The following is a 15360-nucleotide window of genomic DNA, read 5'->3' as shown; positions in this document are numbered from 1 at the left end:
CACAAACCTGTGGGTGACATCAGTGTTTTATACGTTCTGTGGCAATAAAACAACCCCCCCACTTCCCATTATTTGTCAACCATGAAAGAGAGTTTTCCAGGAAAATCCTCATGTTTCTTCCAACTTTGTCTTATTGATTTCAACAATGACATACAAAGTTAGCAACAGCTAAGTCAATCTTGATTTCAGAACAGTGGTATGTCCATTATACCCTCCAACCCCCCAACCCGAATTCTCCCCCTACCAGGTCCACACTAGACAAAACACCGCAGAGAACCAGTCTCTGCCCACACACACACACACAAAAAAAAAAAAAAAAAAAAAAAAACAACATCTCAGGACCCATACACATAACAAGCATAACCCCCAAAAAACAACAACAACCACAACCACCCCCCCCACCCCACAACCAAACAAACAAACAAAAACAAACAAAGCAAAAACAGAGAAAACAAAAGCAGAGAAAAGACCAAACAAAACAAAACAAAAGGAAAAACAAATAGATAAGGTATAAATAAGATTCAAAAAAAGACAAAACAAAAAAAAAACAAAAAAAACCCCATTATAATGTAGCTTCGCTCAGTTCACTTCAGACTCAGGAAGTAAAGTAATGGTGTCCACCAGCAAGAGAAATGATTTCCAGATTTTGTTAAATTCCCTAATAGAACCTTTTAGAGAGAATCTAAGTTTTTCCAACTTTAAGTTAAAGAGTACATCTCTCACCCAATGATCATGAGTTGGGGGGTGGGGAAGCTTCCACTTCAACAGAATAAGCCTCCGGGCCAGTAAAGTGGTAAAGGCTAGGGCCTGTTTGAGGGGACCAGATAAGTTCAAGTCGGGAGGAATGCCAAAAATTGCGGAGAGTGGGTTAGGAAGGACAGTCTGGCCATATGCTTGGCTAAGTGTGTCGAATATATTCCTCCAAAATGCACTCAGTTTCGAACAAGACCAAAACATGTGGACATGGTTGGCAGGCGATAGTCCGCATCTGCTACAGGCATCACTGATGGTTGGATAGATTTTAGATAATTTTGCGTTTGTATAGTGTACTTTATAGACCACCTTGCACTCAATCAAAGTATGACGAGCACAAATTGAGGACGAGTGAATCAATTTCAAAGCACAATCCCACTGCTGTTCTGGCAGGGTTGTCTGAAGCTCTTCCTCCCATCTCAGCTTAATATGAGAAATGGATTTGGGGACCAAAGCATCTAGTATTTTATACAAGGCTGATATCAGTCTGTTTTGATGAGGGTTCGTCTGCAGGATATCCAGATTTGTTTCTGGAGGCCGATTGGGAAAGTGAGGGAACTGCGTTTTTACAAAATTTCTAGCCTGAAGATAACGAAAAAAGTTGGAATTAGGCAGGTTGTATTTAGACGATAGGTCAGCAAAAGATAGAAAGGTGTCCTGACTGTACAAGTCCTTAACAGTCCTAAGTCCGTTATCTTTCCAACTGCTAAAGGCCGCATCAGTGTTTGAAGGTACAAAATTAAAATTTTTTGATAAAGGCGTTAGCAAAGACGGTCCAAGTAGCCCGAAGTATTTTCTGAACTATTGCCAAATAGTTACCGTTTCCTTAGCTATTGGATTATCCCCAACAAAGGTTGGAGAAAAAGGGAGTGGTGAGCTGAGTATTGATGATAATGAGTAACAGCTAGATGCAGTTTCCATTTGTACCCAGGCTGTTGCAAGGGGGTCGTTATGAACCCAATATAAAAGTTTTTGTATGTTAGCTGCCCAATAGTAGTGTCTAAAATTGGGCAGACCAAGACCACCGTCACTTTTAGTGGACTGAAGAATAGACTTGCGACTAGCTTGTTTCCTTCCCCATATGAAATGTGACAGAATCTTTTCTAACTTGTCAAAAAATGCCTTGGTAAGAAGAATCGGGACATGTTGAAAAAGATACAAGAATTTTGGGAGGACACTCATCTTTATCAGGTTAACTCTCCCTGCCACTGACAATGGTAGAGAAGTCCAACAGTCACAATCTTTCCCAACATTTTCTAGTAGGGATAGAAAATTCTCCCTCATCATTTTATGTATAGAAGAGGAAATAAAAACCCCCAAATATCTAAATCCAGTTTCTGTCCACTTAAAAGGCACTATTGAGTGGGGAAGAGCTCTGGCCAGGGAATTGAGGGGTTGCAACTCGCTTTTTTGATAATTGACCTTATATCCTGACAGTGTACCATATTGGTCCAGTATGTCAAAAAGCACCGGGAATGAGTTTAGAGGATCAGAAATGTATAGGAGCAAGTCATCTGCATAAAGGGAGAGTTTGTGAGTCACACCGAACCTTGTAATGCCTTTAAATCTATCCTCTGAACGCAGCCATATTGCAAGAGGCTCGATAGCAATGGCGAATAGGAGGGGTGAGAGAGGGCACCCTTGCCTAGTGCCTGTGTTGTCTTCGTATAGCTTTGAATAATTACACAGCATCCACTTGTGTTTCGCGAGCGTCTGCTTCAAACATTTTTATTGTTTATTGTTTCATTCACAAGTCAGTCTTCTTTTATAGAGGCATTCATGAGCCCTCTCAAATACAGCGCCCCCTACTGGCAAAACCCCATTGGCACATGAACACCCACACATCACCACATCCCCCTTTCTCTGACAACATAGGTCCCACGAATCAACATATACACATATTTGTATTACAACAATATTTTTTTTTCTCTCAACACCATCAGAATATAAGATAAAAACAAATCCAGTCATAGCTTTACAGATTAAGCCTAACTGGGCTCTGACCTCCTCAATACAGGTTCTGAAACAACTGCACTTTTCTCCACATGCTCATGTCCATCCAGTGGTTTTAAACCAGACACTGTCTCTGCATGTGACACATCAACATTTTCATCTTCCTCACCATATTGTTCCTCCTGAAATGTCTCTTTAGTCTTCAGCAAGTTACGACGGTTCCTTCTGAACACATGACCTTCTTCAGTTCTTACGTCATATGATCTCGGACCTGCTTCCTGAAGAACAATGGCTTTCCTGCTCCATGCATTCTGATCTTGGATTCTCACTACATCATCCTTTGCAAGCAATCCAAGTGCTCTTGTTCCCTTGTCGTATTGCAGTTTTTGCTTCCATTTCAGATATTCTTGCTTTTTTATAATTTCTTCACTCTGCTTGCTTTCTGCATAGCAGGGCAAAGTTGTGTGTAGCTTACGATTCATCAGCAATTCTGCAGGGGATAAACCACAGTCAAGAGGAGCAGTCCTGTAGCTCAGCATAGCTAAATAAGGATCTGATCGACTGTCTGTAGCCTTCTTCAGAAGCTGCTTGATGATATGCACTCCTTTTTCAGCCTTGCCATTTGCCTGTGGATGTTGAGGACTTGATGTGACATGTTTAAAGCCGTATTCTCTTGCGAAATTCTGCCATTCTTTGCAATTATAGCAAGGACCATTGTCACTAATGACAGTTTCAGGTATTCCGTGCCTGGAAAAGATAGACTTCACATGTGTGATCACATTATTAGCAGTTGTACTTGTAAGCAGAGCAATCTCAGGAAAGTTAGAGTAATAATCTATCACCAACAGATAGTCTTTCCCATTAAAATGAAATAAATCTGTTCCGACTTTCCTCCAAGGCGCTGTAGGAAGTTCAGGAATCATCATGGGTTCTCTTGCCTGTCTGCTCTGAAACTTGTTACATGTTTCACACTTTCCGACCATGGTCTCAATGTCTTTATTAATGCCAGGCCAGTACACAGTGTCTCTAGCTCTCCTTTTACACTTTTCTATTCCCAGATGTCCCTCATGTATTCTTTGAAGTATCAGCTGTCTCAGACTATGTGGTATCACAATCCTATTGCCTCTCAACAGCAGTCCATCTACCACATTGAGCGCCGATCTAACATGATAATACTTTGAACAAGACCCTTTGGGCCAGTCTCCTTGGATATTTTCCATCACCGTTTGCAGCTCCCTGTCTGCAGCTGTCTCCTCGCATATTTGTTTTATCTTTGCGTCAGACACTGGCAGAGACTCCACTATCATATTAACATGATCGTCTACTTCTTTCTCAGTGGAGCTTGCGTGACACACCTCTGATGCTCGCGACAGTGCATCCGCTAAAGCTAAATGCTTTCCTGGTGTGTATATCAAGTCAAAGCTGTACCTTTGCAGTTTCATCATGAGACGTTGAATCCTCGGCGACATCTCGTTCAGATGTTTCTTAATGATTGACACCAAAGGACGATGATCTGTCTCAACTGTAAAGGTAGGAAGACCATAAACATAACAGTGAAAAATATCAAGTCCATATGCCAGTCCAAGACATTCTTTCTCAATCTGAGCATATCTAGCTTCAGACTTAGTCATGGATCTAGAAGCATAAGCAACTGGTTTCCAACTCCCCTCTTCAGCTTGAAGTAAAACAGCTCCAAGCCCATCCTTTGAGGCATCTGTTGAGATTTTCAGACTCTTAGTTGGATCATAATATGCAAGCACTGGGCGCGTTGTCAGTGTGGTTTTTAAATCATTCCATTCTTGTTCATGCCTCGCTGACCATTTAAATTCTATGGAATCACGAAGTAACTCCCTTAGTGCTGATGTTCTCACTGACAAGTTAGGTATGAATTTTCCTACAAAGTTTATCATTCCCATCACTCTGAGCACACCTCTCTTATCTGTCGGGCGTGGCATTGTTGCGATGGCTTTTACTTTTCTTTCATCTGGCTCAATACCTCCAGCAGAGAATTTGTCTCCCAGAAATGTTATTTCCTTCACACCAAAATGACACTTGTCACGATTTATCTTTAATCCATTCTCCCTCATCCGCTGCAGCACCTTCACCAGTCTTTCATTATGTTCTTGTAGGGTGGAGCCCCATATAACCACATCATCAACATAACAGCGAACACCTTGTAAACCCTCTAACATGTTGTCCATGGCACGATGAAAAATCTCAGATGCTGAGATTATGCCAAATGGCATTCTGAGGAATCTATACCTGCCAAAAGGTGTATTGAAAGTACAGTATTTTGAACTTTTCTCGTCCAGCTTTATTTGCCAAAAACCCTGTGCTGCATCTAGCTTTGAAAAGTATTTGGCGCCTGCCATTTCACTTGCAATCTCTTCACGCTTTGGTATCTGGTAGTGCTCACGTTTTATGGCTTGATTTAAATCGCCAGGGTCCATGCATATTCTCAAATCATTGTTTTTATTCCTTTTATCCACACACACCATTGAGTTTACCCACGCAGTCGGTTCTTCCACTTTTGTAATGACCTGCAACTGTAACATCCTGTTAAGTTCTTTCTTTAAACGGTCCTTCAGTGGAGCGGGGACTCTACGTGGTGCATGGATCACTGGCTTTGCATCCTCTTTCAGCTGGATACTGTATTTGCATGGTAGACATCCCAAACCTTTGAAGATATCCTCATAATGCTGTACAATGGAGTCAACTGCTCCTCGCTGTCCACTTTCTGTTTCTGGACAGCTGATGTGATACACTCTTTCTACTAGGTTCAATCTTTTGGATGTCACGCCACCCAGCAGTGATTCACGACCTTCTGGAACAACATTAAACAATACATCATAATCTTTATGTTTTATTGTCACTTTAAGCCTGCATTGACCACTGCTCTCAATATACTTTCCATTGTAGTCTTTTAGAGGTACTCTTTTCTTTATTATTTTGGGCTTTGGTTTCATGGCATGGATCTCTGTCATGCTGATTAGGTTCGCCTGCGCACCTGTATCAATCCTTAGTGCCACCAAAGCTCCTTGTATTGGGAGTGAAACAATCCACGTGTCTTCATAATCTGAGCATCGCTCACTGTCCTCTGCTTCGTTATGCTCACTTTTTACATCCTCAAGTGACACTATGCCCACAAAGAAAGTCTCGCTTAAGTCAGTCTCTTCAACTACATGCACTGATTTGGGTTTGGGTTTCGACAGACATTGTTTGGCAAAATGATTTTTTCCATCGCATTTCAAACATCTTTTGCCATAAGCTGGACACTGTCTAGGTTCATGTCTGCTACCACATCGCTTACAGGAGTACACTGTATCATCATTGCTGGGCTTCTGCGACATATTCTTCCTCATTTTCTTTTTAACCACAGCTATTCTTGCACTATCAGGTACTGCAGCGACGCTCGTCTCATTAAATGTCTTTGCATGCTGCAGGGCTAACTCACTCGCATGACACAGTCTTCCTGCTTCATCCAGAGTTAACTTGGAATCTCTGAGCAGCCGTTCTCTAGTCCGTTTATCATGGATCCCATACACAATTTGATCACGAACCATAGAATCTTTCAGCTCTCCAAAATCACATGACTGTGCCTTCAGCTTCAAATCAGTCACAAAGCAATCAAAAGTCTCTTCTGGTTGCTGCATCCGAGATCGGAAAACATACCTTTCATATACTGTGTTCTTCTGTGGTGAACAGTGTGCATCAAACTTTTCAATCACTCTGTCATACTTATTCCTGTCACCAACTTCCTCAAACTCAAACGTGTTGAAGACTTCAATGGCTTGAGGACCAGCTACCGTGAGCAGCAATGCAATCTTCCTGGCATCGGGTTTAGAGTCCAGTCCCATGGCAGCCATGTACAGCTCAAACTGCTGCTTAAAACACCGCCAGTTGCCATCCACATTCCCCACCAGTTTCAGTCCTTCCGGAGGCTTCAAACTTTCCATCTCAAACAGAACTTTGAGCTATTTATCGCTTCCGCTCTCCCACTTTTACTCCTGGTACCATGTGTTGTCTTCGTATAGCTTTGAATAATTACACAGCATCCACTTGTGTTTCGCGAGCGTCTGCTTCAAACATTTTTATTGTTTATTGTTTCATTCACAAGTCAGTCTTCTTTTATAGAGGCATTCATGAGCCCTCTCAAATACAGCGCCCCCTACTGGCAAAACCCCATTGGCACATGAACACCCACACATCACCACAGTGCCCCTTTCAAGTGGAAAAGGCAAAGACAAGTTGTTGTTAGTACGAATACAGGTGGATGGCGAGGAATATAGTAGCTTAACCCAGAGAATAAAGTCAGCCCCTAAGCCAAACCTATCCATCACCTCATAGAGGAAGCTCCACTCGACGCGGTCGAAAGCTTTCTCCGCGTCAAGAGATACCACAACCTCTGGAACTGAGTTGCACGATGTATGGATAATATTCAAGAGGCGTCTTGAATTGTCATATGAGTGCCTGCCGGCCATAAATCCCGCCTGGTCAGAGGCGGAAAATCCTCATGTTTCAACCAGGAAATGTTCCCTCATGAACATACTACTGAGTGAATTAGTACATGAACATACTACTCAAGAACATACTACTGAGTCGATCAGATGCTGTTATATTTGTGTGGGTTTTTATTTGCAGCTTTTGAGTTTTAGAGCTTTGATCGGTATTGGTTGAAGTTTGCGTTCCTGTTTGATTTCGTTATTACTCCGTAGTTATTTTAAGCATCAGTTCCTATTCTAGTTCTTAGCTTAGTTATGATTTGAGTCTTTGGTGCTTCGCTGTCTGTTATTAAGTTAGTTAGTCCACTGTTTACAAGTTTTTTCAATTACTTTTATTTTCATCTCCTTCCCCTCCTGTTTCTGATCCGCATTTAGTCCCTAAGGTATATATATTCTGCATAGTCCAGTGTTTAACTTTGACTTTGCCAGATTGTTCACTAATGCTCCCTGTTGTGCTGCTTATGTTTCTCCTGTTTTCCAAGATCTCAGTGTTTAGTTAGATTTCTGCTTTGTGGTTTTGGTTCCCATTTTGCAGACTTTGTTTATTTCTGGACTGTGCATCAGCCAGTAAATGCGTTTTTAATTTTTGTTTAACTTTGTCCTGCATTAGGGTCCCTTCTGCGCCCACATCCTGACAGATGTATCGCAGCGTATTTTGGAAGCAGCTCTCTGTTCTCCGTCACTAAAAATATGCGCCACGTCTGTACAGATGGAACTTTCTGCTGCCAGTGTGATTTTTGTTTTTTGTTTCTTAATCTGGGTGAGATCGCCGACACATACCTGTGTGCATTCCTGACTTTAGGATCAACAGTGAGAATCGAAGGTAGAAGGAATAAGAAAGAGTTTATTGTTTGCAGTCAGGGAGTGGAGGTGGATGGAGGTGGAGGAGGATTACAGCAGGGGAGGGTTGAGGGAAGCTGGTGGGTGGGGAACTAGTGCTGAGTGGAGATGAAGGCAGGGGGTGAGATCATGTCTGGTTTGGCTGGCAGGCGCATGAGATGGGTAGCAGATTAGTTCGACTATCAGAATCAACACAAGAGTCAAATGCACAGAGTTCATGATGGTGAAGAACTTTCATCAAGCACCGGCTGAAATAACAACCTGGTGATGAGTGATGAAGAACCAGGCTTGATATGCTGCAGAGTTGATGAGCAGGTGTGCAGTGTGCTGATCAGCAATCAGGGCTCCGGGGGAGTGAGAGGAGGGCCGGGCTGCCAGACACATGAGGAATGCACCTGAGGCACTCTGTGACCTTGACACAAAAACAGGCAGGCCAAGCTGCAGTCCACAAAAGCTCTGTTATGGAAGCAGTGAAAAGAACTGCTCCTGACCCAAAGCAGCACCTCTTTTTTTTCAAAAATGCTGGAGGTTTTCTCATTGCTGCCAGTGAAGATGAAATTACATTTATTGATGATTTCACTGCTGACTGAAGTAGCTGGATGAAGGCAGAGATTTACCGGAGCTTCCTGTTTGCCAAATGCAGCAGGGGATACAGGAGGGCAAAGGATGGTCTAAATCTGTAATTTGATACAGGCAGTGGTCCCAAACGTGGTGGTCCGACAAAATTTTCACAGACCGGCCTTTAAGGTGTTGGAGATAAATACAACAAAATAAAACCAGTACCATTACCAAAAAGAAGATTTATCCGTAAAGAAAGACCCAGGGAAACAGAGTTTACGATAAAAACGATTTAAAAAAAATAATGATAAAAACTGATAAAAACCCTGAAAACCACAAGTTATACACCTGAGCTTCAACTCTCGCAGCCTGGTACCAAACGACTCACAGACCAGTGGCCTGTGGGTTTGGGACCAGTGGTTTTAAGGCACCATGTAGAAGTCCCTTAAACATGCATTCTTTCTAATGGCCAGGAGGGGGCGACCCCCTGAATGAAGGGGGTCACCCATAGAGACCATAAATCTCTATCGGCGTATCGGGCCCTTGGTTTATCAGTCGAATACATCCGTCATTGGTGATATCTGATTTTAAAATAATAAGATGTCATGCTTCAGAACTGGACAAGATAAAATCAGAAAGGCTCTGCTTGAAGGGCTGCATAAACATACACGGATCAGGCATAAGATAATGACCACCTTGCAGATAATTTTTTAGCATTAAAATACACAGACACTTCATTATTGGATTGCCCTAAATGTTAAAAACGTGTTTAAAAAAATCTGTAGAGATGTGCTTTTATTATATGATGGATGGGTTTTTGTAAGTTTGTTTGATGGGGCTAGTCTGTGAGATTGAGTCTATAGTGTTTTCATCGTGTGTTCATAGTAATGAAAGGACATGTGGTCCGTTGTAACAGTAGCTCACTGAGTGTTTTTAATCCTTTTTTGACAACAGTGGAGCACCACGGCAGTGAGATATGTGTTAGGCTAGAAATTCAATTCTGTGCTGGTAATAGGATCAATGATGCGAAGAAAACTACAGAATATAAACAGTAATGCAGGGCGCTGTTCACAAATATGATTTGTAATGATAGAAATTATTAGTCACAGCTCTCAGCTTCAGTAAAAATGTGAAACACATATTGAGCCGTTTGTTTTTCTGCTGCAGCTGCATAACAGGGCCACAGGGAACAGCTGCCGTCTGCGTGTGCACGGCTGGATATGAAGGAAACGGAACCTACTGCAAAGGCAAACACACACACACACACACACACAGCGTCATTAAACCTGTCTTTTAGTGTGATTACGCTCTCCTCATCTTTCTCTTTCTGTCTCTCAGAGCTGGATTTGTGCAGCCGGTCTAACGGCGGATGCTCAGAGTTTGCCGTTTGTACCAAAGTGGCAGCGGGAATGAGGACCTGTACCTGTAAACAGGGGTACACTGGAGATGGGGTCATCTGCCTCGGTATGTGGTCCTAAACCCTAACCTGGACCTCTATAAATCCACCAAGACCAAGAGGTTTTGTAGATCAAAGTTCTTAGACATTATTGGAAATGCTGAAGTCGCCTTCAAGTAATGATTCCAGACAGAAGAAGAATCAATAAAGGTCCTAAACTTTTTTCCTCTGTTTTTTGGCCAATGTCAGTACTGGCTAGTAGTGAAGGTTTTATCTGTATATGTTTTTAAAAAGGAAAATCTGTGGGTAGTACAGACACTTACAGTTAAAAATACTCCCAGTAAAACAGAATTGAAAAACACAAGTATATAATGGACAATAGATTTAACTATTTCATGTAATTGCCTTTGCACACATGATGCAATACAAGCATAGGCAAGGTCTAAGTTGTTACAGTTTTCCTATACGATTACACTATTTATTTATTTATTTCAAACAACGATGACAAAATCAACCACCAGAACAAAGAAAATCTCAGTAAATTCATCACATGTCAATCCATGTTCTCAAACACTGACTCCAGGAAAAATACAGCACGGCTAAAAACTGCATCAGTAAACAGCTGTATCACAGTCCTGGGTTCTTGCCAAGTTATTTTTGTGGCTTCTTTCATTCACATTTTCCTGTTATGTTTCCATGACTCTCATTTTCACTTCCTGTTAAGTGTTGTTATTTCCTTTTCCTCGGATGTAGCATTAATGATATTTTGACAGCCTGTGTTTGTCTTGTCAGCTCTCCCTCTTCTGCCGTGCTTTCAAACCTTTGCTGTTTAGTCCGTTTAAATTGAACCCGGGTTCATTTTCACACCTGGTTTTGATCGTTGCTGCAGAGGTAAACACAGTAATGGCAGGTACAGGGGCTCCTCTCTGTAGAGAGTCTCATTATCTGACATGAGACCCTCTATGGTGGTGTCTGCAAACTTCACAAAGGTATTTGAACAGTGAATGACACTACAGTCATGTGAGAGCTGGGCTGAGCACACAGTGGCTGATGTACAGTCCCTTATTCTCATCACCTGAGGCCTACCGGTGAGAAAGTCCTTGATTCAGGAGCACATCGAAGTGGACAACACCATGTTGTGAAGCTTCAGTGGTAGTTTATCCAGGATTACCGTATTAAAGGCAGCTGAAGTCAACGATGCTATTCGTTGACTTCAGCTGCAGGTGACGCCAGGCTGTGTGCTATTGAGACTGTATCCTCTGTGCATTGGTTCCCTGTATAGGTGAACTGATGGCTCTCAATACCAGCAGGGATGATGTCCTTGAAGTGCTGCATAATTACTGAGGTCAGTGCAACAGTGCAGTAATCACATTGCAGGTGGCAGCTGACTTTTTAGACACAGAGGCAATAATGAAAGATTTGGGGCAGACAGCAACCTGATGTGACAGGTTGAAACTGTCTGAAACCCCCCCGGAGAAACTACAGATTGGTCAGCAAATTTCACACTTCACAGTCTGATCTGACACCCTGTCCGGTCTTGCAGCCTTGCTGGTGTTGGTTTTCCTCAGTGTAGAGCTCACCTGAAGAGGCTATTACTGCTCCTCTAGCTCAGAAAGGTAGATCGTCTCTCTGCTGCCAGTTTTCTGTTTCAAAGCGTGCACAAAAATGGTTCAGGGTGTCAGGGCGACACCTTCCATACATGCGGACATAGTACATTGATTACTCATGTTTAGTACACCGTGTTGGGTCTGCACCTCAGCAGGCCCGCTACTTCAGAAAGCACCCACGTTCTCTGCGACCTGCTGGGGCAGGGGGGCTAGGACTAGGAGGAGGAGTTGGCCGTCCGACTGCGGTCTGGAGTGTGGAGCCTTCCTGCTGCTGTGGAGTCGGGGCGGTCTGCCTCCCCCCACCGCAGGGAAAAGGGAAACACCACCTGGGTCTGGGTGCAGTTCCCCCCTCCAGGGGCGGGGGCACCTAGACCCGGTTTGTAGAGTACGCTTGGGGAGTGTGATCGTGTGTACAACGTCTCTTTATGTATGTCTCCACGTTGGTTGAGTGTGGAGTAAGTGCATATGAGAGCATGAGGGTGGGAATGGATGTTTGTATCTGTGTGTGCCTGTATGTCTGTGTCTATATGTCAGGTTGGGTGTCAGGCGCCACCTCTCTGGGGACATCTCAGGCCCTCCAAGGTTTGGAGGCCTATCTCCCCCTACCACCACTTCCCCTGCCAGTGGCGGACCCCCTCAGACATCGGTGCGTTGGTGGTTCTTTGTGTCCGGGGATGGGCGTCCAGGTACACACCAGCTCACTCCTTGGCGGCCGCTTATCGGGGCCTGGAGCCTGGGGCTCGCTCGGGCCACTTCGGAGGTGGGGTGCCCCCGGCCTCTCGGCCTGGGGCTCGGTCACTCAGGCGCAGCTGGCTGCCGGCGGAGCTCACGGGCGCGTCACTGCAACTCCCCCTGGCTTCTGCTCCGCGGCTGCTGAGTGAGCCCTCATCTGGGACTCTCCTCAGCTCTTTCCGGGACAGTGGCGCAGCTGCCCCTCTGTTGGTCTTCCTTGGTCTCTTGTGTTCTGGGGGCCTCTGGATGTCTGGAGTTTTGATCTCCTCCACACCTGCTTCACGCCCTGGAGGACGGGGCTGTGGCCCCCCCACACCCTCTAGCAGATTATTACATGAAGGAACCTTTTAAAAAAACAAAAAACAAGCGCGTCCATGCTCACAGGTGTACACACGGGTGATCACACCCACAAACTACACCCTTTTTGGCTCCTACCTCAAAGCACACTGTGTTCTGTTGATCTTATGTGCTGCACAATAATGTTTAACATTTAGTATTTACTGTCATATTCCCATATATCATTGTGATGTTGTTTATTCTATTACTCTTGTTCTCTTCTGCTTGCTTTCTTTTTTCTTTCTCAGCAGGTGATCCAGGTGATTGATATATGCATTTTTTTTTTCTCTGCCCGTTCTGTTGGTTTTTGTCTTTTGCCCTTCTCCCCTGTCCCTCTTCTCAGCTGTTTCTCTTTCCCTCTTTCTTTCTCCCCTTCTTTCCCCCAGTCAAGTCTGTCCCGTATTCAGTAAGTGAAAATAAAATAAACAATAAAAGGTGAATCAAATGGACCATTACGGCAAGGCTGGGATGGTCAGTTTGGTAAAGTAAATCCGTTGGGCATCTTTCTTTGCCTTTAGACAACAATTCTGATGGCAAAAGAGCCAAACGGGACAGGCCAAAAAAAAAAAAAAAAAAAAAAGAAAGCAAGAAAGAACAGTGATCGATCGATTTTCACATGCTATAGCAAGGGGAACAACAGCACTCTGTCCTCGGTCTCAAACGACTCCGACCCCAACCCCCGCTTGCAGCCTTTTTATTCTGTGACACACAGTTTACACAAACACCCATTGTAAAACCCCCTTATGGTCACAAAAGGTTAAAACACTGCGTCTGTGTGTTTATGCATGTGTGAGCGTGTGTGTGTGTGTGGGGGGGGGGGGGGGGGTGACTTCCTGCTGACAAATCAAATCAAATCAAAATTTATTTATATAGCACATTTTTAAAGACCAAAGTACACCAAAGTGCTTTCCAGTAAAATCATGACACAGATAAAAATCACAATATAAAATATAAATTACAGATATAAATAAAATATAAAATAATTACATAATCTAAATGCAAAGCCAGATGTAAATTACCCTAATTCGCCTTGAATGCCAGGTTAAACAAATACGTTTTTAAACGTGATTTAAAAGACTGAATGGAATCTGATGCGCGAATATGAAGAGGAAGAGTATTCCATAACCTGGGTGAAGCAACGGCAAAGGCACGGTCTCCTCTGGTCTTCAGCCGAGACCTAGGTTGCACTAAGAGCAGTTGGCCCAATGATCTTAGTGCTCTCTGAGGGCTATACAGACAGAGGAGATCAGCTAGGTAGTCAGGTGCCATATTGTTTAGAATTTTGTAAGTAAACAATAAAATTTTAAAATCAATTCGGTATTTAATAGGAAGCCAGTTTAAATTTGCCAGAACAGGGGTGATAGAATCGTACTTTCTAGTGCCGGTCAAGAGACGTGCTGCGGCATTTTGGACCAGCTGCAAACGCTGAAGAAGAGAAGATTGTAGGCCCAAGTAGAGAGAATTACAATAATCCAGTCTTGAAGCGATGAAGGCATGAATGAGTTTCTCCAGATCTTTGTGTGGTATGTAAGGTTTAGCCTTAGAAATTAGGCGTAGTTGGTGAAAGCTGGTTTTTACCACAGTAGAGACCTGTTTATCTAGTTTGAAGGAACTATCCATGAAAACTCCAAGATTCCTAACAGCATCAGTGAGGTGGTTAGCAACAGGCCTGAATGTGCCAGTCAGTTGTCCCAGAGGCATATTTCTATCAAAAACAATAATTTCTGTCTTCTTTTCATTTAAAGTAAGAAAGTTACGTGATAACCAGTCTTTGACATCGCTCAGACAATCAAACAGAGGATGTAGTGAAGATGAAACATCCCCAGTCAGGTGGAGGTAGATTTGAATATCATCAGCATAGCAGTGAAAAAAGACATTATGTTTTTCAAAAATGGAGCCCAAGGGCAGCATATACAGAGAAAACAACACAGGACCCAATACCGAGCCCTGGGGCACACCACAGCGAAAACGGGCAGAAGAAGAGGAATATTTTCCCATCATGACAGAGAACGACCTCTCAGAGAAATATGATTTAAACCAAGATAGAACATTTCCTTTAAGGCCTACTACTTGTTCCAATCTTGCCAAAAGGATATCATGGTCAACCGTATCAAAGGCTGAAGTCAAATCCAATAGAACTAAGACCGCAGAGCGCCCAGAGTCGGCGATTAGAAGAAGGTCATTGAAGACTCTTAGTAGGGCAGTTTCGGTGCTGTGACGCGGTCTAAATCCAGACTGGAATTTATCACTTATACCGTTTCTCTCTAAGTGGGTCTGTAGTTGTTGAAGCACTATTTTCTCTAAAACTTTTGACATGAAGGGGAGTTTAGAAATCGGCCTGTAATTTGCTAGAGTGTTACGATCAAGGCTACTTTTCTTGATAACAGGTTGCATGACTGCATGTTTAAAGACAGTTGGAACATAGCCAGATGACAGTGATGAGTTCATTAAAAATAAGATACAGGTCCCGATTGTATTCAATGCATCTTTAATGATACGAGAAGGAATAATGTCATGCAGAAAATTTGAGCTTCTCAGGTTATTAATTATTTCCTTTAAAGTCGAGAATGACACAGGTTCAAACTGTTGAAAAACCGTTGAACATTCAGAAACTGGGGCTTGATTTACTACCGGAGAATGTGGGGCCCTTAACACTGAGATTTTATCTATAAAATAATTTAGA

The 15360-nt window shown here is 43.1% G+C and overlaps 1 protein-coding gene across 1 annotated transcript in view; it reads left to right on the top strand.

Moving 5' to 3' along the window:
- The window catches only part of stab1 (stabilin 1), a 236448-nt gene that overhangs the window by 63722 nt on the left and 157366 nt on the right, over positions 1-15360 (top strand). The window contains exons 41-42 of the mRNA XM_085353392.1: positions 9774-9853; positions 9945-10070. Of these exons, the coding sequence (XP_085209518.1) occupies positions 9774-9853; positions 9945-10070 (206 nt within the window). The remainder of the gene's footprint in view (positions 1-9773; positions 9854-9944; positions 10071-15360) is intronic.

The sequence above is a fragment of the Diplotaxodon limnothrissa genome, linkage group LG5, assembly GCF_057381915.1.
Source record: "Diplotaxodon limnothrissa isolate DT_005_m linkage group LG5, D_limnothrissa_male_GT1.1, whole genome shotgun sequence".
Classification (NCBI taxonomy): Eukaryota; Metazoa; Chordata; class Actinopteri; order Cichliformes; family Cichlidae; genus Diplotaxodon; species Diplotaxodon limnothrissa.
The sequence above is the reverse complement of the archived record's forward strand: the minus strand, read 5'-3'. Positions and strand labels throughout refer to the sequence as shown.